Below are 24,330 nucleotides of genomic sequence, written 5' to 3' on the forward strand. Positions count from 1 at the left end.
ATGTAAAGATACCAGAAAGCTGGCGTAGCAAAAACTTCTAAGTTTTGAGTATTTAACCCTCCCACAATCTCACGGGCACTCGTTTCAAGTTTATTGAGATTTTGATTTAAACGCAATATCAAATATTTTCAATGCGTATAACAAAAATAAATTTGGGGAAATAAATAAAACCATTTGAACCAGTGTTCCCGCTAAGCTGCGCTGGCGTGCGCTGGCGCACAAAATATTACATCGCAGCGCACACGTTTCTCGTCACAGCGCACGATCGGAAGAGGCGTACGGCAGATGGCAGGGCGGCGAGAGGAGAATCGGGCGAGTTGGCTCATAACTTGCTGGCGCCCGATATTTTTGGCTCACGGTGAAAAAAGTTTGCTCACAACACCCGCTCGCTTAGAGGGAACACTGCTAGTGACATTTCATTCTGAGCCAGTATGTAATGATACTCTGGTTAAGTGTTGGGGTAATTCTTCACGTAAAGTGTCTTACTCAAAGAAAACACTTTCCGTTCAGTTATGGAACATTGATCTATTAACTAAGGCTCTAAGAAGGCAATTTGAAAGCTGATTTCTACAGGCAAAATGCTTTTAAATTGTTTATTAAGAAGGCACTATACTGCATTTAATGCTACCACAATGAAGTTTACAGACAAAAAGGGATGCCATCATTAAATGGGAAAGAAGTAAAATAAAAGCAAAATCATACAGAGAAAGAGACAAATAACCAAGAGGCCCGCAAGTTTGATTGCAGCACCTTATCCCATTGAAAATACATTTTGAAACAGATGGGCCTTTAGGCCAGCTTTAAACTTCACAATGAATAGCTCAGAATAAAGTGCCAAAATCATGTTGGAGCCAGAAAAAGAGAGCAGAGTGACATGTAGATCAAATGAATGAAGACTGTGCATCCTCAATACGAATAAAAGTACTTGCAGGGATCAACAATAGATGTCCAAGTTATCATATGAGATCAGCCCTTAAGGTGTAACAAAATCCGTAAAATCTTTTCTCCCAGTCTTTACTTGATCTTCTGTTTCTTTGTGGGGCATGCGCCTGTATCACAATCAGCAGATGCCTTTACTGGTGCTGATCCAAGGGTGTCCAGCAGCGATGGGCATAGTTTCTGTGCTATGGCAAAGGCCCACAGACTCTTCTCAACACGATGAGGAGTCCACCCTGTCCCCGGGTCAGCTGGAACAGAAACCACAGTGAGACGCACCATTGCCAGTACCACACATACAGGGGCACTCAAACAGCTCTCTCACTGGAAGAGCCAAACAATCCAGTCTCTGGATACGCCCTTAAGCTCTTTAGATTCTGGTAGAGCTACAGCCTTGGTGGCCTATCCCATTCCACACCCATGTTCTACCCATATTCCTTCACAGCTGTGTGCTATGCTACTTAATGTGCATAAATGGGAATCAACATGCAAGATTACAGAACAGTGTTTAGGGCAGGGGTCCCCAAAGTCCCTCCTTGAGGGCCGAATCCAGTCAGGTTTTCAGGATTTCTCCAATGAATCTGCATTGAAAGCAGTGCATGCACATAGATCTCATGCATATTCATTGGGAAAATCCGACTGGATTCGGCCCTCAAGGAGGGACTTTGGGGACCCCTGGTTTAGGGCAAAAGCACTTATGAGGCGACTATTCTGCAGTGAGGCATGCCTTTTACAGAACTGTCCTTCCCCCCCTAATTATAGAAACTTGTGTGTTCACCTTTTCGCTTAGCGCACAAAATTGCGCATGCAAGTTATGCATAAAACAAGTTGATCTGCGTTAACAACCAGAAAGGCACAGTTACTTACCATAACAGGTGTTATCCAGGGACAGCAGGCAGATATTCTCTACATGTGGGTGACGTCATCCACGGAGCCCCGATCGGATACTCTCGCAAGCAAACTTGCTTGAAGATCTTCAAGCTTGCGAGTGTACCACGCATGCGCGTGTGTCTTCCCGCACGGGTTAGGGCGCGCGTCTCCTCAGCATGGACTCAGTTCAGATAGCTAGCAAAGAAGCCAACCCGGGGAGGTGGGTGGGTTGCGAGAATATCTGCCTGCTGTCCCTGGATAACACCTGTTACGGTAAGTAACTGTGCTTTATCCCAGGACAAGCAGGCAGCATAATCTCTACATGTGGGTGACCTCCAAGCTAACTATAAGGGGATGGAGGGAGAGTTGGCAATTAAGGAAAACAGGATGTGAAAGACCGACCGGCCCAAGTGGCTGTCACGCCTAGAGAAAGCATCCAGACAGTAGTGAGAGGTGAATGTATGAACCGAGGACCAAGTGGCAGCTTTACAGATTTCCTCAATGGGAGTCGAGCAGAGGAAAGCAGATGCCGCCATTGCACGCACTTTGTGGCATGTGAGTCGACTCGGCAGGGAGAGGCCAGCCAGAGCACAACAGAGAGAGATAGAAGTGGCCAACCGCGTTAGAAATGGTCCGCCTAGAAACAGAGCAACCCAAGTGAGTAGGATCGAAAGAGAGGAACAGCTGTGGAACAGAGCGACGGAGAGCAGTGCGCCTCAAGTAGAAGGCCACTTCTCCAGGATGAGAAGGAGGATTCGGAAAAAACACAGGAAGAACCATGGATTGGTGGATGGGAAACCCGGAAAAACCGTAGACAAGAACGTAGGATAGGTACGGAGGACCACCTCATCATACTGGAAGACAGTGAAAGGTGGGTCCGCCACCATGGCTTGAAACTCACTGACCCGATGGACAGACACGAGAGCAATAGGAAACACAACCTGCCAAGGAAGAAACTGTAAGTGAGCTTGCGCTAGCAGCACGAACGGGAGTTACATGAAAGGAGCAAGAATCACGCAAAAATTCCAAACCACCGGAGGAAGTTTAAGGGGCGGATGAACGCGGAAAAGGCCACACATGAAGCAGGAAACCACAGGATGAACAGAGATAGGCTTCCCGTCAAGCGGCAGATGAAAAGCACTAAGGTGGACACGAATCGAAGAGGACTCGAGTCCAGCGCCCGACGAGTGCAACAGATAGTCTAAGACAGCAGACAGGGAGGCAGAGGATGGCTCAAGCTGCCGAGTAGCACACCAGGAAGAAAATTGGGTCCACATCTGACGGTAACAATGTCAAGTGTACTCCTGCCGAGACGCCCGCAGGACAGCCAGCACAGGCTTGGAGAGCTGGAACGAGGGCATTAAATTTCATGGAACCAGGCTGTCAAGGGCAGGGACTGCAGGTTGGGATGAAGCAGTGAACCCCGACTCAGCGAAAACAAAGCAGGAAAACAGGCAGAAGAAGAGGCTCCCTAGAACTGAGTTGTACCGAAGGGAGAACCACGACTGCCAGGGCCTCCAAGGAGCTATCAGAATCATGGTGGCCCGCGAGGACTGGAACCTGACGAGAGTCATCAGAATCAGAGGGAATGGAGGGAACACATACAGAAACAGGTACGTCCAATCCAGCAGAAAGCATCCGTTGTGAGCCCGAAAGGGGTATAAACCCTGGAGTAGAAGCGGGGCAACTTGTGATTGAGGGGGGTGCGAATAGATTGACAACCAGAGCCCCCCCACGAGCAAACACCCGACGCAGGGCCAGGAATGGAGGGACCACTCGTGAGGCTGCAGAAGACGACTCAACCTGTCCGCCAGACAATTGCGCTGGCCCGGAATATAGACTGCGCGAAGGAACAAATTGCAGCAAATGGCCCAAACCCAGAGCCGCAACACCCCTTGGCACAGGGACGGGAACCCCATGCCCCCCTGTTAGTTGATATAATACATGGCGACCTGGTTGTCTGCGCAGATCAGCACCACCGCGCAGATCAGCACCCACGAAGCAAGTGGCAAAAAGCCTCCAGAGTGAGGAGAATTGCACGAAGCTCCAGCAGAGTGATGTGACAAAGGCGTCTGCACTGGACCAAAGACCCTGAGCACGAAGACCGGCCAGACGAGCCCCCCCAAGCATAGGCCAACAAGTCCGTTGTGAAGACCTGTCACGGAGGAGGAGCATGAAACAGAAAACTTCAGGAAGGATTGGAAGAGAGCAGCCACCAACAGAGAGAGTTCTCCAACAAAGGAGGCACGCCAATGCGTCGAGAGAGAGAGTCTCAATACCGAGTCCATGGGGACACAAGAGTCCACTGGGGAATGCGGAAGTGAAGTCTGGCAAAAGGAGTCACGTGAACCGTAAAGGTCATGTGACCGAGGAAGACCATCAGAAGTTGAGCCGGGGCCGAGGACAGAAGGGTCACCTTCCGGCATAAACGAACAAGAGCCTCCTACTGAGGCCAAGACAAAGAGGAGCGCAGACGAACTCCAGAGACTAGGATGGACAGATGCGAGACATGGGGAAGTTTACCCCGAAGCCGAGATTCCGAAGGAGCAAAATGGTGTGAGTCATCGCTCGCAGAACCTCCTGGCGAGAGGAAGCTTTGATCAACCAGTCATCGAGGTACGGAAACACCTGCAGGCCGCGGAGACACAGGTCAGCAGCTACCACAACCAGGCAGTTCGTGAAAACCTTCGGAGAGGCAGCCAGGCCGAAGGTAAGAACACGATACTGGAGATGGAGATCCCCCACCCAGAATCTCAAAAACCGGCATGAGGCCGGGTGAATAGGAATTTGCGTGTATGTCACTTTGAGGTCCAGTGAGCATAGCCAGTCCCCTTCATCCAAGAGGGGGCACAACGCTGGAATGGTGAGCATACTGAACCGTTCCCGGACTAGAAACTTGTTCAGGGCACGGAGTTCCAGAATCGGACGCAGATCCCCCCGTCTTCCTGGGCACCAGAAAATATCGGGAGCAGAATCCCGTATGCCACTGATCCGGAGGAACCTCATCGACAGCTCGGAGGCGAAGTAGTGCTCGAGCGTCCAGCAAAAAAAGGGGCAGTTAAAACTGGCCCAAAGGACACTCTCCAGGAGGAAGGTCTGGGGATTACGTGACTAAAGTGAAGGGAGTACCCTACTGGATGATGGAAAACGCCCAACTGTCAGAGGTAAGGCTGTCCCACCGTGTGTAGAAATAATGGAGACGCCCCCCGAAAGGAGGGGAGAAGTCTCCAGAAGTAGAGGAGCCCGGAGGCTCATACTGTCGGCTTAAGGCGCACCAGAGAGGTGAAGGACCGGTCGTGTTCTGAGAGGCGCTTAGTGGCCGCCTCGATGGAATCATCAAATAGCACAGTACCCACACAAGGGAGATTCGGATCCATAGCCACACTCTGAGCAAAGCAAGACAACGCATGGCAGTCGCAAAAGCTGGGACTCTCGAGGACAACTCGAAGGCGTCATAGACCGCCTGGAACATATAGAGCTGGAGCAGGGAGAGAGTCTCCTCTAGGAGACGAAACTCCTAACTATGAGAACCTGGCACGTCCTCCTGGAATGAGTGAAGGGCTTCCACAAAGAACCAGAGATAGGACGTGAAGAAAAAGTAACAGCTGAGGACACGGTTCGCCATCATCAAGTATTGATAAAGACGGCGACCAAACTTGTCCATTGGACGGCCCTCCCGCCCCTGCAGGACAGCAGTGTACACCCTCGAGGGGTTGGATTTCTTCAAGGAAGACTCAACCACCAGGGATTGGTGAGAAAGTTGAGAACCTTTGAATTCCTGAACAGGATCTGGAGACGTCGACGTCGAGGCACAAACCCCAGGCGATGTCGAGGCACAAAGCCGCAGTCGACGTCGAGGCCCAAAGCCACAGTCGACGTCGAGGCCCAAAGCCTCAGGTGACGTTGAGGCACACAGCCTCAGTCGAGGCACACAGCCTCAGTCGAGGCACACAGCCTCAGTCGACGTCGAGGCACAAAGCCTCAGTCGGCATCGGAGCACAAAACCTCAGCCGACATTGAGGCACAAAGCTGCAGTAGACGTCGAGGCCCCAAGCCTCAGTCGACACCGAGGCACAAAGCCCCAGATGACGTCGAGGCACCAAGCCTCAGGCGACGTCGAGGTACAAAGCCGCAGTCGACGTCGAGGCACAAAGCTCCAGTCGACGTCGAGGCACAAAGCCCCAGTCGACGTCGAGGCACAAAGCCCCAGTCGACGTCGAGGCACAAAGCCCCAGTCGACGTCGAAGCACAAAGCCCCAGTCGACGTCGAAGCACAAAGCCCCAGTCGACATCGAGGCACATAGCCCCACTCGAAGCACAGAGCCACAGTCGACGGCGAGGCACACAGCCTTAGTCGACGGTGAGGCACACAGCCTTAGTCGATGGTGAGGCACAAAACCTCAGTCGAAGCACACAGCCCCAGTCGACGTTGAGGCGCTGAGCTCCAGTCGACATCGAGGCACATAGCCCCACTCGAGGTACAAAGCCGCAGTCGACGTCGAAGCACAAAGCCCCAGTCGACGTCGAGCCACACAGCCCCAGTCGATGTCGAGGCACATAGCCCCACTCGAGGCACAGAGCCACAGTCGACGGCGAGGCACACAGCCACAGTCGACGGCGAGGCACACAGCCTTAGTCGACGGCGAGGCACACAGCCTTAGTCGACGGCGAGGCACAAAACCTCAGTCGAAGCACACAGCCCCAGTCGACGTCGAGGCGCTGAGCTCCAGTCGACAACGAGGCACAAATCAACAGTCGACGTCGAGGCACAAAGTCCCAGTCGGCGTCGAGGCACAAAGTCCCAGTCGGCGTCGAGGCACAAAGTCCCAGTCGGCGTCGAGGCACAAAGTCCCAGTCGGCGTCGAGGCACAAAGTCCCAGTCGGCGTCGAGGCACAAAGCCCCAGTCGGCGTCGAGGCACAAAGCCCCAGCCGACGCTGAGGCACAAAGCCTCAGCCAACACCGCTCAGTCGAATTCAGTGGAGGCTTCAAAAGGTGGCACCATATCAATGAAACTGGTAATGAAGGTGCAGCAGTGCGCTCCATAGAGAGCAACCTTGAGGATGAGTATTCCCATGAAAGGAGGCATGCTTCGAAGGTCTCATAGAGGCTGGCACGACTGCACTCGATGCCTGGAATGCCTGAGACTCAGCTGGCGGCGTTATTGAGTGTAACGCACCTAGTAAGGAAAGAAGAGACTTACCCAAGGATGGAACCCACGAGGCACAGTAGACGGAACCAGAGGGGTTAGACGAGGCCGTCACTGGGGATCGATGCCACGTCAGCTCGATTCCAATGAAGGAAAAAAGGCCCGGCCATTCTCCTCACACATGGTGAACCCAGTGAGAGGCCAGGGGAGAAAGAAAAACACAGCCGCCGCCAAACGAGGACTAGCGGTAGGGCCGAAGCCCAAGAAAGGCCCGCCGGAGGAAAACCAGCGGGAACACAACAAATAATTTTTAATTTAATTTTTTTTTTTTTAAATAAAATAGGCACCGCACAGCGACTTAAAGAAAAATAAAATAAAGAAAGCCGCGGTGCAAGATCGCAAGTAGGAAACAGCAGAGCTGTAGAACAGGGCTTCTTGGCTCCGCGGAAAAACAAGAGCTGAGGCCACGCTGAAGAGACGCGTGCCCTAACTCGGGTGGGAAGGCACACGCGCATGCGCGGTACACTCGCAAGGTTGAAGATCTTCAAGCAAGTTTGCTTGTGAGAGTATCCGATCAGGGCTCCGTGGATGACATCACCCACATGTAGAGAATATGCTGCCTGCTTGTCCTGGGATAACGGGCTATATTCATTTTAATTGGTGCTAATTGGCATGAATTAGCTGTTATGCATGTAACTGCCCTTCGTCGGGATTCTACAAATTGTGTGTGCAAAAAGCTATAGCGTACAACTGCAAACATAACATTTGCATACCGCATTACCCTTCAGATCTATACTGCTACAACACAGAATGAAATACATTTTCAATCTTTCAAAAATGTCCTAAATAAATAAGTCTTTAACAGTTTCCTAAAATTTGGGTAGGATGTAGATGCAAAGAATAATTGACGAAAATCAGTATCCCAAGTAGCTGCTTGAAATGACTAGTCAATTATGATATATTTTCTAGCGGCAACCTTTGGAGGAGCAAGGGCAGGTCAGGGGCGTGTCTAGTACTTGCGCGCACATCTTCTAGAATACTAAGGGCTCCTTTTACAAAGGCGCGCTAGCGGTTTAACGCGCGTAATAGTGCGCGCTAAACCGCTGGACGTGCTAGGTGGTAGTTTTTGGCCAGCATGGGGGTTAGCACGTGATGAAAAGTTGTGTGCGTTAACCACGTTAGCGCACCTTTGTAAAAGAAGCCCTAAGTTACTTATGTGCCTAGCTACAGTTAGGTATGAGCAATTACCTAATGTTGGGTACGCAACTGTGGATTTTCATTAATATTTTATAACAGCGATTGCAAGCGCACTTGCCAATATAGAATTTTCAATTAGCGCACGTCACCCCAGCACCTAACTTTAGGCGTTCTATAGATAATTATCCTTTCTGTGCATAGCCTGCATTATCTATTATTTTTATAATTAAAAGCTTTTATTGAAAAGGTACAAACGCAAACACATAAGATACATAGTCTCATGAGACTCATACAGAGAGCAAGCCCCACCATAAACAAAAGCAAGATAACCAAGCCATAATCAGTACAACTTTCCAGGATATACAGAGTCCCACAGAGACTAAATCAGAACTTTTCATCCCCCCACCCCTTTCGTGACAGGTCCCAGGTCCCACTAGACCGGGGGTTGGCAACCCGCGGCTCCAGAGCAGCATGCGGCTCTTTTTCACCTTTGCAGCGGCTCCGGTAATGTGGACGCCCCCTGGCCCACGGGACTCCCATGGGGATGAAAACAGCCTACCTAAATTCTGGTGATGCAGGCATGCAGCTTACAAGTCCGGCGTCGCGGCGGGAAATAGCCATGCTGAGCAGTGAGCTCAGTACGTACACAGATGAAAGCCTTGCTTGCTGATTGGTCTGGCGGCCCCGCAGTGTTAGATTTGTTTTATAATGGTTTTGCGGCTCCAAGTTTTTTTTCTTTTCGAAAACGGGTCCAAGTGGCTCTTTATGTCTTAAAGGTTGCAGACCCCTGCACTAGACCAAACAATAGTGAATCCAACCAATAGTTGAAGCCCACAGCAGTCCCCCTCACACACAGAAATCTCAACCCCCCCCCAGTGCCAAATTAAGTGTGCAGGTGAAAGTTCTGCCAAATATGTGCATAACCATAGCGTTGACCATGCCGGAGAGCAGTAAGGTGATACATGAGCTGCCATTGGTGTAACTTCCGCACCACCAACTGCCAAGAGGCATAATAGCCTGCATTTTCTAATCTATACAGGCTATTTTCTCTAAATAATACTTGCCTGAACATACACCAAGATAACTTAGTACTCACAGCAATAACCAGAGCAAAACAGCATGCACGATATTACTTTTACTATTGGTAGAATTCCTGAGGGTGAAAAGTACACTATGGAATTTGCCCCAGTGGATGGGAGTCTAATTACTGCTCCTCAAGTATTTGATCAATTCCTCTCTGTAGTACTCAGGGTACTCTTCTTTTGGCATCACTTAGTATGCCAGCAGAGTGTTAGGGAAACACTTTTCCTAGTGAATGGTGAGGCAGTGCTCTAGCATGGCATTTGAGAACCGTATGTCAATAAAGATGTCATCTCTCAGACAAATCACGCTTTCATAGTAAACAGCATACATCTCATAGCAGTTTTTAAAAAAATAAGGAATTGTAGCAGGACAGGACTGAGATTGAATGTGCCCCTAGGCAACACTGGGATTTAGAGGACTCAACTCACTTCCATTACTTCCTTCCTTTCCATTCCCTTCCCTAGGCAGTATCCCTCACCTCCGAATCTCTGTACCAGCCCTACAGCAGCAACTTATAAACTAGTGGGAAAAGAATGTGGAGAATGTGTCTTGACTTAGAGGAAAGAAGAGAGGGAGCGCCTTTGTTTGTGAGGGTTGGGGAGTTAATTTTGAGGCGTGGAAGGAAGTTGAAAGTGTTTTTGGGCACTGCGGAAGGTGGGGGTTGTTGGCAGCACTTTGGGGAGCAGTAGGATAGCTGCAGATGATAGTTTTGAGGGGTGGGGCAATATAGGATTGAAGGATAGTTATGGGGGTACTTTTAAAGGGGCAGCTTAAGGCATAGTTGGACAGATGTAGCTTTGGGAAGTAGTAGGATAGTTAAGAGGATGTGTAGTGTTGAGGAATGTGGGCAATGTGAAGGATGGTGGGGTAGCTGAAGAAGTGGTTTGGGATGGTTGAGCATTTGGGGGAACAATTTTGGGAGTGGGGAAAGTTTGGAATGCAATAGTGAAGGGATAGTTTGGGGTAGTGGATTAGTTGCAGGGAGTCATTTTTGGTAATTGTGGCAGTTTGGGGAGCAGTTGAGTAGTTGCCGAGGAGTAATTTTTTAGATGGGAGAAAAGAGTATAGAACAAGAGAGAGGTTTAAAAGGATGAGTTTCCTTACTGTTACTGTTTCCTTACTGTTATGTCTTTCTAAAATTTAAAATTGGTTAACAGAACATAATTAACTGTAAATTTTAGTAAAAGTTATTCATATTGGCCATGTGGATACGCATTTAACTTTTTCGGATCAAGTATCAAATGTTATAAAAAGAGGTTTTTATACTCTGAGATCTTTACGGACTGTTAGAGGCCTATTTGAGATTAATGACTGTCACACATTTTTTACGTACAGACTAGATTACTGCAACATCATCTATGCTGGCTTGTCAATATCCAATATTAGACCATTACAAACTTTACAGAATGCGGCACTAAAGTTATTATGACATAAAAGTAAATATGATCAATTTACCCCCCACTATTTACAGAATCATCGATTTACAGAATAATCTTAGTTTTAACTCAAAGCATTTTATACTTCAGAGCCTAGTTACTTACAATCTCTGATCATTCCACACACCCCAAATCGAACACTGAGATCTTTGCAGGACAAAGAAATTAATCTTACCATCAGTAATTAGAACTAAATGGGAATCAACACGTAATAAGGCATTCTTTTTCCTAGCACCTAGTCAATGGAATCAACTTTCATATGCTATTTGTATTGAAATTAATCATAATGCGTTCAAAAAGTTATTAAAAGCATATTTTTCAACAGGCTTTTGGGACTGATTTCTTTCCGAATGATCACATTAATTAATTTGAGAGGTTTACAGGCAACTAACCTACTATTTATTTTTATTTTATTTTATTGTGTCGAAGGACTTGAATGTATCTTAGATATGAATGATAAGAATAGGTCTTTTTTTTTTTACATTATGGCGTTCTTTTCATTTTTTATTTATATAATTTTAATGTAACCCAATGAGAACTTTTGTAAGATTTGGCAGAATATCAAATTTTAATAAACATAAACATTAAGATACACAAGTTTCCTTGATGCTGAAGCTAGAAATGCTTCTTGTATAGAATAGCAGTGTGCCATTTTGTTTGAGTGAGGGTAGGTGAGGACTTATTTCTTTGGAAATCTTGATCTAATTCTGTTGTATCTTTTCACCAGTTTTTCATCTCATTCTGTTAAATTTTTCAGTTATTTTGTCCCCGACAGACAGACATTCTTGACCCATTTTGTATAATTCTTTACAAATTCTGTTGAGTTGGAAAGAATACAAAATGTCAGCCAGGACCTACCAACCCTGCATACTTTGAAGTCCTGTGATGCCCTCCCTTACCTCCCTTCCAATGTTTTTTTTTATATCACCATGGAAACCCCTGTAAAAGGCAGGGAACCCAGTCAGAATGGATAGGACCCAAACAGTATTTCCTCTCACCCCAATTTACTGGTACAGAGATTTGGAGGACATACAGGAAGCCTCAAATCTTGGTGATAATCTCAGCATAAGCTATACAAACTTCAGTCTTTCATTGACAAGTCTGCCCTTACCTTTCTTCAGTTTCCTGACACAGCCACGGATTTTGTTGAGGTACAGACTATAATGCTTCAGGGTATACTGTACAGGGTTTAGATCAGTGACGGATTCCACTGCCTCATCAGCCATAAATGCTACTTCCTCTGGGGCTCCTGCTGCCAACACAGCTGACAGATAAACAGACACCAATCAGAGGAGCAATGCTAACTTATGTTCTTATGTTCTAACTTGTAAACCACTGACATTTTTGTAATTAAGACAGCATAGCAAATTCCAAATAGTAGGAGGGAAGAGAAAGAAAGCAAGAAAACAGAGAAGAGAAATGAGTACACAGTCAGAAGAAAAAGAGAGAAGCAACATGGCAAAGCTGAGTTCAGAGACACCTCACTGTGCATTTTAATAAAACAACTCCATGTTCAATACTTATTTCTTAAATATTTCAAATTTAATAGGTTTTTATATACCACCTATCAAGGGTATCTAAGCGGATTTACAATCAGGTACTCAAGCATTTTCCCTGTCTGTCCCAGTGGGCTCACAATCTACTGAGGCTATGAAGGACTGAGTGACTTGCCCAGGGAAACAAGGAGCAGCGCAGGGTTTAAACCCACAACCACAGGGTGCTGAGGCTATAGCTCCAACCACTGCGCCACACACTCCCTTTCTTTTACTTCTAAAATCAATACGAATACACCAGTAAAGCTATCAACCTTTCCCGCCAATCTCAAAAGCTTTCTCTCTCTCTTACTCATTTACCTCCTCTTTCTTCCCCTCCAATTCATGTAACACCGTATTTTTCGCTGCATAAGACGTACTTTTTCCACCCCCAAAAAGGGAGTGGAAAACGGGGTGAGTCTTATGGAGCGAATACACCTCCGCCCCCTCCCTCAGCATCTGCTACTGCTCGCCGCCCTCTTACCCGCTTGCCACCGCAGGAAAGCCTCCACCTGTGCTGCTCGCCGCCCTCTTACCCACTCGCCACCACAGGAAAGGAAGAGAAGGGCCAGCGGCGTGCAATCGGGCCTACAAGTCTTGCCCCAACGTCAATTTTGACGTCGAACAGAAGGTCCGGGCCAGAATTGACGTCGGGAGAAGGCTTGTGGGCCTGAATGCGCACCGCCGGCCCTTCCCTTCGTGGAGTTGCGGCAGCAGTGGGCGAGCGGCGGACCAGGGAGGAGGAATTGGCGCAGCAATGAGAGATTGAACTAAAAATAATGGGACAAGAAGGTACTAATGAAAAGGCATTATTAAACTGAGAAGAATATTAATTTCAGAGACAGGTCTTTAGGGTCATGTTAAGGGTGTGTAAATAGGACAGTTGCCTTGGTTTCCTTGCTACAGAGGATCTAAGCCTGTCCTATCTGAGATGAAAAAGGCACAGTCTGCTGGCAGGCTTTGTAGTTCCTTTCAAAAATTTCTGCCCTGGGCTCTAGGATATCTAACACCGGTCCTGCCTGTTTGAAGAAGCTTTAGAAGTTGGAAAGGCTCAACATGAATTGAACAACTTCAGATTTCCAAAGTGTTGCATCCAGAGTCTCAGTTTCCAGTGGCAGATCAGGGCAGGGTGTCATTTTGCACCAAGGGTTGGAAAATTGCGAAACAGGGTGAATCTGGTGGTATTTGGCACTCAGTGCTGATCTTCTCCCCTCCCTACCCCCCAGCGCTGTGCGCTCATCCCTAGTGATGCCCCCAGTAAATGATGGTTTCTCGGGCTGTCCTTCTACTCTGCCCAGTGGTGCAGTTCGGGCTGGAGCAAGAGAGGAGGAGGAGGAGTGCCGATTACAGTACTCTTCCGATATTCAGGATCACTCCGCGAATGTAACCCCTGCGAATTTTGGGGGAGTACTGTATCTAGTGCAACCAGAAATCACCAGACAACAAAGGTAGGATTTCAATTTAGTGATCAAAATTTGTCTGCTGCAGTATATTTGTCTATTTTTCTAAGGGGCTGGGTTCAGAGGCACAATTTGGTTCAGAATATTTTTTTCTTGGTTTTTCCTCCTCTAAATCTAGGGTGCGTCTCAAGGAGCGAAAAATACGGTAGCTAAAATCTTGGAATCTGTTCATTTAATCAGCTCCTTTAACCTCACACTGCAACTACAGAAGATAACAGAGTCAGACAGTGTGCTGTTCAGTATCTAGATGTACAATCACATTCATAGCTGTGCACAAAGGCATCAACACAGACAGCACATTTTACAGGTAGGCTACAAGATTTACGTATTACCACCAGAGTCCCAGACTCCTGCAATTCCATGACTGCAGGAAGAGCCATAAAATCTGTCCCCTCCCTATGAATTGGCCAATCCCTCCAATCACCATGGAAGATCAAGGACTGAATCAGAGCAATTAGGCAGCAGCTTGTGACATATCTTGATGAATCCCTACACTGATCAGGCAGCCCTAGGAAAAAGAAAGCAGCAATGTGTTGGCTATATCTTTCCCCTCTACTAGCCCCCCCCATTGCCTGACTGTTTTGTGAGTGTAGAGTGGAAGGGAAGTGAGGGAAATGTGAGAGGAGAGAGTTAGTGGAGGAATTAGAGGAGCTGTGGGTAGTGTGTGGGTGAATTAAAGGTACTATTGGGTGTATGTATAGGAATCAAATGTGGGAGACGGGTACAGAGAAGGTCAGAAGAGAAGCATAGGGAGAAATTGAGGTGGTGTGTGTGTGTGGAGAGAGTGAATGAAGAGTTCAGAGGTATTGCAGAGTGTGAGGAGACCAACTCCCTCCTTAATCCTAAATGCAGGATCCCCCTCATTTCCCTCCCTAATCCTTCTCACTTCCTAGCTCCCTGACTCTCTTTATTCTCCCCTTCACACTAATCAATCTTCCATTTTCCATCCCTCTTCTCCTTCTGCCTGAGGTATGTCCTCCTTTTTTTTCCTCCTCTGAAATCTCCTGTCTCCCTCCCCATCTCCAAGATTCAGTCCTCCTTCCCCCCCCCCCCCAAAAAAAAAGGCCAAATAATAACTGGGCAGGAAATGGCTTATGAAGTAAAAAAAAAAGCATAAAACTTTGATATGAAAATATATATAAATGTATGAAAACGTGCCACAGAATTGTCACCAATGTTCGATACATCTGCCCCAGGAAATCAAGGGCTATGATTATTACCTAGTTATTTAACAACAGCTATAGTTGTGCACACATTCATACACATAAACTAACATACACAAACCAGACAGCAACATCCACATCTGTACTTCTTTCCTCTGCCTTACTCCCCTGCCATTAATGGTAGATTTCTTTCTTGTCCTCCTTCTGTCCCTACCTGATGCCGTGGCTGGTCCAATAGCCTTTAACTGGCTTAGTTCAGTGATGGCAGCTTCCACATCTGGGAGGAGCTTAAATGCTCTCCTGGTACAGCTCTCAACAGTCTCACTGGGGTTTGTGGCCACCATCTGTTGCAGGCGTGGTCTGAATTTCCCTCTCTAAAGGGGATGTAAAAAAAACATAGCTCTGGATTGGGAAACCAGGAGATTGTTACTGGATAAAAGAGCCTCATCCTTCATCTCTGATATTAGGACTCTCACATCCAAGAAATTTAACAAGAAGCAGCTTTCTGAGGCCAAGCCTAATCAAAAGGATTATCTAGAACTGGAGATGAGCAGTTCAACAACAAGCTACACGTCAGAACCTCTGTCTCCCAGTTACTAAACCAGTACAGATCTGGATTGTCCTGACCCTCCTCCTTTGTTCATATGATTCACTAGACTCTTGAGGGTCCTGCAGGTTACTTACTGTAAGCTTCCATTCCATCAGCTTCATTAACTCATCCCTGGTCAAATATTTCTCTTGTCGTCCCATGACTATGGCCGACAGCTCCTCTTGATACCTGAACCAAGGATTCAGAGCAAGAAGAGACTCCGTAAATGTTGGGGATGGGATCCCTTTTCTGCCTAATCCTCTATAAGGAAACCCAAGACCTGTAGGATAAATTTCACATTGTTACAGAACTGACAGGAGATCCACACAGTTTAGGAAGATGCCCATCATCTACTCTTGTGAGAAAGCACACAATACTCTGTGAACTGCTGCATGTCTACTTCCTACAAGCAGAGAATTAAGAAGCGACACATGATGTTCACCATTTATCCAGGGCTGGAAGCTTCTTCTGCTTTTCTCCTTTAGCTTTGATCACATCCCAGTAGACATTAAGAACTGCTCTCCAGACTTCAGGGTCATCACAGGTGTAGAGTGCCCCGCTTAAAGGCATCTTCCAGAGCTCTAAGAACACCAGAGGTGCAGCCTTTTACCTAAAAGAGATAAATAAGACAACTTCTGAGAGCATGCAGCCAAAGCAATGCAGAACTTGAGTTTAGGAAGTTGGTTGGTTGAATATAAGAACATAAGAATTGCTGCTGCTGGGACAGAGCAGTGGTCCATCGTGCCCAGCAGTCCACTCCCGTGGTGGCCCCTAGGTCAAAGACCAGTGCCCTAACTAAGACCAGCCCTACCTGCGTACGTTCCGGTTCAGCAGGAACTTGTCTAACTTTGTCTTGAATCCCTGGAGGGTGTTTTCCCCTATAACAGCCTCCAGAAGAGCGTTCCAGTTTTCCAACACTCTCTGGGTGAAGAAGAAATTCCTTACGTTTGTACAGAATCTATCCCCTTTTAACTTTAGAGAGTACCCTCTCGTTCTCCCTACCTTGGAGAGGGCGAACAACCTTTCATTATCTACTAAGTCTATTCCCTTCAGTATCTTGAATGTTTCGATCATGTCCCCTCTCAGTCTCCTCTTTTCAAGGGAGAAGAGGCCCAGTTTCTCTAATCTCTCGCTGTACGGCAACTCCTCCAGCCCCTTAACCATTTTAGTCACTCTTCTCTGGACCCTTTCAAGTAGTACTGTGTTCTTCTTCATGTACGGTGACCAGTGCTGGATGCAGTATTCCAGGTGAGGGCGTACCATGGCCCGGTACAGTGGCATGATAACCTTCTCCAATCTGTTTATGATCCCCCTTCTTAATCATTCCTAGCATTCTGTTCGCCCTTCTTGCCGCCGCCGCATATTGTGTGGACAGCTTCATCGACTTGTCAACCAGTACTCCCAAGTCTCTTTCATGGGGGGGTCTCTCTAAGTACCACTCTGGACATCCTGTATTCGTGTATAAGATTTTTGTTACAGGCATGCATCACCTTACACTTATCTACGTTGAACCTCATTTGCAATGTTTATGCCACATTGCAGATCTTTGCAATCCTCCTGCTTCTGGACCGGAACTTCCTCTCTGACGGCAGAATTGACGTTGGGGAGAGGAATGCTGGCCGGCCCAATGCAGGGAAGCAGGGAGAGCTTGGGGTGGTGGCAGCTTGGGGGCCTGTTCCCTGATGGCAGCGGCAGAGGCAGTGGCTTGGGGGAGGGCAGGGAGAAAGAAAGAAAGAGGGCAGGCAGGGAGACAGAAGGAAAGATGAGAAACAAAAAAAAAAAAGAAAGGGCGCATGAAGAGAGAAAAAAAAGAAAGGGAGGCAGGGAGAAAGAAAGGGCAGGGAGAGAGGAAGAAAAAGTTGGGGAAGGGAATGAGGTCTGGAGGAGAGGAAGCATTCAGGCTGAAAGAAGGGAAGAAAGAGCATCATAAAGAGGGGCATAACAACCAGGACGCGGGAAGTCATCATGCCATTGTATCGAGCGATGGTGCGTCCACATCTGGAATACTGCGTTCAGTATTGGTCGCCGCATCTCAAGAAGGACATGGCGGTACTTGAGAGAGTCCAAAGGAGAGCAACGAAACTGGTAAAAGGGCTGGAACACTGCCCATACGCCGAGAGGTTGGATAGGCTGGGGCTCTTCTCTCTGGAAAAAAGGAGGCTCAGGGGAGATATGATAGAGACCTTCAAGATCATGAGGGGCATAGAGAGGGTGGATAGGGACAGATTCTTCAGACTGAAGAGGACAACAAGTACAAGGGGGCATTCGGAGAAACTGAAGGGAGATAGGTTCAAAACAAATGCAAGGAAGTTTTTTTTTCACCCAAAGGGTCGTGGACACTTGGAATGCACTACCGGAGGAAGTGATCAGGCAGAGTACGGTACAGGGATTCAAACAGGGATTGGACGGATTCCTGAGGGATAAAGGGATCGTGGGATACTGAGGGAGGAGCTGGGATATAACACAAGTATAGAAAGCTAACCAGGTAATAAGTATAGAAACCCAACCAGGTCGTGCATGTGCAAGACCGGAGGGTTAGGACTTCGATGGGAAGATAGGACTTCAATGAGAAACCAAGGTGGCAAGAGAGCCCCTTCTGGTGATTCAGACAGGTCGTGACATGTTTGGGCCGCCGCGGGAGCAGACTGCCGGGCAGGATGGACCTATGGTCTGACCCGGCGGAGGCACTGCTTATGTTCTTAAAGATAGGATGCACAATCAGAAGAAAGTGCAACCAGAGACTCATGAAATCACCAGACAACAAAATAGGAAAAATTATTTTATTTTAAATTTAGTGATCAAAATGTGTCTGAATTTATATCTGCTTTCTATATTTTACACTATGGTCTCCTTTTACTAAACCGCAATAGCGGTTTTTAGCGCAGGGAGCCTATGAGTGTCGAGAGCAGCGCTGGGCATTCAGCGCAGCTCCCTGCGCTAAAAACTGCTATCGTGGTTTAGTAAAAAGGGAGGGGAGTATTTGTCTATTTTTGTATGGTTGTTACTGAGGTGACAGTGCAGAGTCATCTGCTTTGACCTATTTGAAAAAAACCCAGAATAGGAAAGATAATTAACATTTTCTATGCATACAGTGTGCTTTGTGTTTTTTTAAAAATTTTATTGTTGATAGATAATTTTGACTTGGCCATTTTAAAAGTAGCTCGCAAGCCCAAAAAGTGTGGGCAGCCCTGCTCTAGAACATTGCTCCTTAGTTTTATCAAGTGGTGCAGTGAGGGGCCAGCACTTTACATCTTATCACCTCATTCTTTCTTTTTTCTCCTCATGTACAGCACGGTTCTTTATTCTAAGCAGTTCTGGCACTAACAGTACTACGGGTGCCTTATGCTACTTTCACTACCACTTGCAGTCAGGTTCAGCATTTTATTATAGTTTTGTTTTTTTATTTAGTTTTTCACCAGTATTTTCATTTATTTATTAAAGCAGCCTTTTTTAACAGCCCGATGCCCTTCCTCTATCAGTGTGCATCCAATCCACTGCCGACACTTTTTTGGCGCCTCTTTCAATGGATCATATATCCCACTGTCGCGTGTTCACATTTATTCTGCGTACGAGTTTATCTCATCAGTGCAGAGACCTTTTTGGTAAGTCCATTTTACTCTCCCTTTTTTACTTTCCCAAGTGCTGTGGTTTTATTCTTTGGTTTTAATAGAAGCTCATCTAGTAATATAATAAAAGCCTAAGCTGCGCATGCGCACTCCCACCGCGTGTTCCGTTTTCCGTGCGCTGTAGGGCACTGCAGGTAGGAGTGCGATTGTGCGCGAATCTCTCTCTCTCTTCAAGACGGATGTCGGCCGCGGCAGCTGTCGGCGGCTGCAGGCCACGGTGGCTGTCGATGGCTGCAGGCTGCGGCGGCCGAGCATGGAGCTGGGCCGAAGTTTCTTTTTTAACTTCAAAGGCGCTGCAGCGGCTCCTCTCACAAGCGTCGGAGAAGGCGGCGATCGTGAGAGGAGCCACCGGGAAGTTACACTGCTGGGGGCTCGGGCTGTTAGATCCTGCAGGCTCCTCTCACGGTAAATGGAGGGAGAGGGAATGCTGCGGCTGCTGGACAGGGAAGTAGTGAAGGAGATAGGAAGAAAGACACAGGGACAGGGGCAGGGAGAGAGACAGAAAGCCAGACAGACAAAGGGGGCCAGGGAGGGAGAGAGACAGAAAGAAAGACAGCGGGAGGAAGAGAGACAGAAAGAAAAAGACACGGGTAGGGAGAGAAACAGAAAGAAAGACATTTATTCTACCACCAGTGGGAGGAAGGGAGACAGAAAGAAAAGAAGAAAGACACAGGGACAGGGAGAGACACAGAAAGACAGACAGACAAAGGGGGCCAGGGAGAGAGACAGACAGAAAGAAAGACAGCAGGACAGAGAGAGAGAGAGAGAGAGAGAGACGGAAATAAAGACAGACGTATATTCTAGCACCCGTTAATGTAACGGGCTAAAATACTAGTTTCAACAATAATTTAGATCTTTCGCAGGTTTCACTTTTCACCTACCCGGTCGGCTTGTCTTTGAGCTACTATCGGCTTATGTTTTCAAGATACACTCTGTATTATCAGCTGTTCATTTCCCATACGTTTACTTTTGCCCTGTTTAGGTTTATATAGTCTAGGCATACTGTTTGTAACCAGCCATCATTTTAAGTATGTATATGCCCTATTTTAGGGGTGGAGGGGGGGTTTAAGTTCTTTTAGCATGTTATTTCATTAATTCTGAGTACGGTGTTACAATATGTTGTTCTTGGTTTTTAGTTTACACATTATTTATTCTTTTCTATGACATGTTCGCATCCCAATTTTACTCAAAAGTATAAATAGGTATCCATATTTCCATTCAAGTTTCATCACAATGCTCTGGTTTTGGCTCCAGTATTTATCACTTCCGTCCACCAGGTCTGGCTATCTGTTACCGTCTCATATTTTAAAGACTTACTCGTTAAAATTAGCAGTGATCCACACGTCTCTTCATAATGGACATGTCCAATTTTAGCATTTGAATCTTAGTACAATGGGTTTGGTCTTTTCTGGTTTCCTTTCTATAGTCTGCTTTTCATCTGGAGTCTTTTGAGTTTAGAATTACATTTTATGACATATTTTTGTGGTTATAATTGTATGACATGTCTAAATCATTCAAGTTATCCATTCTTTCTATTATTTTTTGTCCCCTCATAATGTGGCAGACCGCCCTGGGTGCCAGCCCTAGGGAAGTACACAACCGGCTGGATCCAGAACCTTCTGAGCTGCTCTAAATGGCACCTGCACCTCAGCACGGCTGCTGTACTTATTCCGAAGCAGAGTCAGCAGCCGCACTGAAGTGCAGGAAGGTCCCGTGATGACTGCATTTGCTGCCTCTGCCTCCAGAAGATGTAAGTGACATCGGAAGGGGTGGACCGGCAGCTGCAGTCATTGCGGAACCTTGCCGCAACTCCCTGCATCTGCTGGCCCACCCCTCCGTCACTTATATCTTCCAGAGGCAGAGGCAACAGAAGCAGTCATCATGGGACCTTGCTGGTTTGGAGGGAGAGAGGAGCATAGAAGGGTGATGGAGGGAGAAAAAGGGGGTCAGAGTGGTATGAAATAGTGGTGGAGGGAGAGAAAGGGGGCAGATGCTGATGGAATTGGTGTGCAGGGAAAGGAGAGAGACATAAGGGGGAAGGAACTGGATGGAATTGGGTTGGAGGGAAAGAAAGGGGGCAGATGCTGATGGAAGTGGGGGGAAGGGAAAGGAGAGAGTGAAATGCCAGACCATGGAGGTGTGGGAGAGGGAAGGGAAGAAGAGGAGAGAGATGCCAGACCATTGGAGAAGGAAAGGGAAGAAGATGGATGCCAGACTAATAGGGGTGAAGGGAGAGATGGAAGGGGAATACAAGGAGAGAAGATGCCATATAGAAGGGGCAGAGAGAGGATAGACAGTGGATGAAAGGAAGAGAGTGAAAAGACTATGAGGAAAGCAGAAACCAGAGAAGACAATATAGAAAAAAATTATATTTATTTATTTTTTTGCTTTAGGGGAGATGCGTTGCTGTTTCTGTGGTGTTGCATTGTATGCAGAGTCCAGCTTCTTAGTGGTTCAATTTAACCTTTGTCTACGTTTTTCTATTTTATCCCCTCTTTTACAAAACTGTAGAGCATTTTTTTAGCACCGGCCATGGTGGTAATTGCTCAGAATTCTATGAGAGTCTGAGCTGTTACCACCATGACTAAAAACCACATTATAGTTTTGTAAAAGGGAGAGGGGTTAGTTTGTGATTATATATTTCATACTAGGTGAAGGTGTTTTCTGTGTTCTGTGTGTTCGAAAGACATGGTTTTCAGTTAGGATTGACTGTGTAGGATTGATCTGTACTAGTCTGGCTTGTTTAGTTTTACAATGGGTGTATTGATGTACTGCTCACTGCAATTGTTTGTTTATTGTTTGTTTATTCAGGTTTTTGATTGAACGCTTTTTCGAAACTACAAAGCGTTGAACAAAATTTAAAATGAACATTTAAACAAAAATTTTAACAAATAAAACATACATTTCTATAATGAAACATCTATTATTAATTAAACAATAAAAAACTACATGACTGACAACAAATACATACTAGGAAAAAAGGACTGAAAAGCCCCTGGACACGAATAGGAAGAGGGGGAGAAATACAATCGATATAGAAAATGTGAGAAACATTTAAGGTAAACACAAAAGGGGATTGGGAAAATAAATGTAAGAAACAAGAATAAGTTAATTACTAAAACACAGTTGATCAATTAAAAGCATCTTTAAAAAGAAAGCACTTTAAATTGCTTTTAAATTTTTTTAAGTCTTTTTCCATTTTTAAGTGTAAAGGAAGAGTATTCCAAATCATAGGGGCTGTCACAGAAAAGATTGAGGTACGACGTGTACCAATTATTTTTAAAGATGGAATGTTAAGATTATATTGAGAAATAGATCTTAAAGCTCTCGGAGGATCATATGGGATCAAAAGTCTGTCTATAAATGCTGGTGTATTGGTCTGTAAAGTTTTAAATGTCATAAGGGCGATTTTATAAGTTATCCTGTGTGGGACAGGCAACCATGCTGCCTTTTCCTAGGTACACTCTTGTGTGATGTGTGGATTGTTACTAAAAATCATGTTTTTCATACAGATGGGGGGGATGCAAAAAAAAAGATGGGCCTCGGGTGTCACATATGCTAGTTACGCACTGCCTTCATAGTTTATATCTAATCCACAAGCCTGCTTTTAGGACCTACAGGGTATGTATCCCTCTGATTCATGACAATTTCACTTCTCATGTTATCTTATCCATTCTTTTTATTATACATTACAACTGCCCAGATAAGCATCATTTTTTGACATGATTGGACTTTGAAAACTAATGGCAAGTGTTCTCCCCATAAATTTTTTCCAGCCATGAAAAACATTTGCTTCGTTTAGTGTGCCGGAGTTAAAAACAGTTTGAGAGACGCTGCTCTATACCATTTGAAAGAGGGCAAATATCTAATTATTCACTTCTAGAATTGGATACTTCTTAAATTTAATAAAAATATTATGGAACAAGTGTCAAACCTTAAGGCAGTCATATTGAGCATTGGAAATAACTAATAATAATTAACTAATACAAATAGTACACATTTAGGGCTCCTTTTACTAAGCTGCGATAGCGGTTTTACCGTGTGCTTAGCTCACGCAAAATTGCCACACGCACTAAACGCTAACGCCAGCATTGAGCTGGTGTTAGTTCTGGCCGTGGAGCGCGGCAATTCTGCATGCGCTAAAAACGCTATTGCAGCTTAGTAAAAGAAGCCCTTAATTTTCCCCACCACCAAATTTCCCCATCCCGCCCCACCCGGCTGGAAAAAATTTCTGGGGAGAACACTGCAATACATAAATATGAGTCTCGTATGAGTCTCACAAAGAAAAACCTTCACATACTCCAGCGGATTCAGAATGCCGCGGCTAAGCTTATCTTGGCAAAAAGTAAATTTGATCACATCTCACCGCTCCTGTCCAAGCTTCACTGGCTTTCGATAATTTCCAGAGTCCACTTCAAATGCATCTGCCTAACTTTCAAGATCCTTCACGGCATCCTTCCTCCCTTTATTCCACTTTTTTGGAACCTACCCAAAAATTGAAACTATCCTTCCCCTCATTAAAAGGCATTTCTAGGGACTTCCCTCCCCTTCAGATTCATCGATCTCTGGAACAACCTTACCTCCCCTCTTCGGAACCTGAGCTCTCTCCAACTATTCAGTAAACATCTAAAAACCTGGCTATTCTCAAAAATGTAACACTCCCTCCTTCTTTGATATCCTAGTCCTGTAAACATTCTTCTTTCCTTCGATCTTCATCCTTTCCTTGGAGTTTCTTTCTCATCCCAATTCCTGTAAACCGTGCCGAGCTCTACGACTGTAGATATGGTGCGGTATACAAACCTAAGGTTTAGTTTTGTTTAGTTTAGTTAGTCTCAAGGATAGCCGCATTCTGTCTACTCAACAGGTCTAGAAACTTTCACTATTAAGCACAAGTCTGCCGTCATTTCAAGGTACGAACTTTTGCCTTCATCTTGTACTCATAACCTGAAGCCCCATTTCCATCTACGATCATCAGCCCCTATTACCACTCTCTGGGCTAGAGCTCATCATAAGCTCAATTAGTTAACCATGAATTTACAGCACACTCTCCCCTTTCCCTCACCTCATCAGTTTTAATAGAAGGACAAAGTCCATCCCATTCATCTGCTTCTCAGGCTCTACTAAAAGAGACAAACTTTCCAGCGCACAAATCCAGTCTATCCCAGCAGATCATTCAAGCCACGCTCATGTTGCGTGGTGACGTCATGGTTTGGGTGTTTAAAGCTGTACCGAACTACCGAGCCTCGTTTTAAGAAATAAAAATCTCAATTTTTGATTGGACGATTAACCC

The 24,330-nt window shown here is 46.1% G+C and overlaps 1 protein-coding gene across 1 annotated transcript; it reads right to left on the reverse strand.

Annotated features, from left to right (window-relative positions):
* Positions 1-579: 579 nt before the first annotated feature.
* LOC117368823 lies at positions 580-24,248 on the reverse strand. The gene is made up of 6 exons (XM_033962554.1): positions 24,103-24,248; positions 15,857-16,024; positions 15,510-15,603; positions 15,040-15,199; positions 11,782-11,934; positions 580-1,187 (listed from the first exon to the last, which is right to left on the reverse strand). Exons 2-6 carry the CDS (start codon positions 15,982-15,984, stop codon positions 1,015-1,017), a joined length of 708 nt encoding a protein of 235 aa, XP_033818445.1. The 5' UTR covers positions 15,985-16,024; positions 24,103-24,248; the 3' UTR covers positions 580-1,014.
* Positions 24,249-24,330: the final 82 nt, after the last annotated feature.

The sequence above is a fragment of the Geotrypetes seraphini genome, chromosome 11 (genome assembly GCF_902459505.1).
Source record: "Geotrypetes seraphini chromosome 11, aGeoSer1.1, whole genome shotgun sequence".
In the NCBI taxonomy this organism is placed as follows: domain Eukaryota; kingdom Metazoa; phylum Chordata; class Amphibia; order Gymnophiona; family Dermophiidae; genus Geotrypetes; species Geotrypetes seraphini.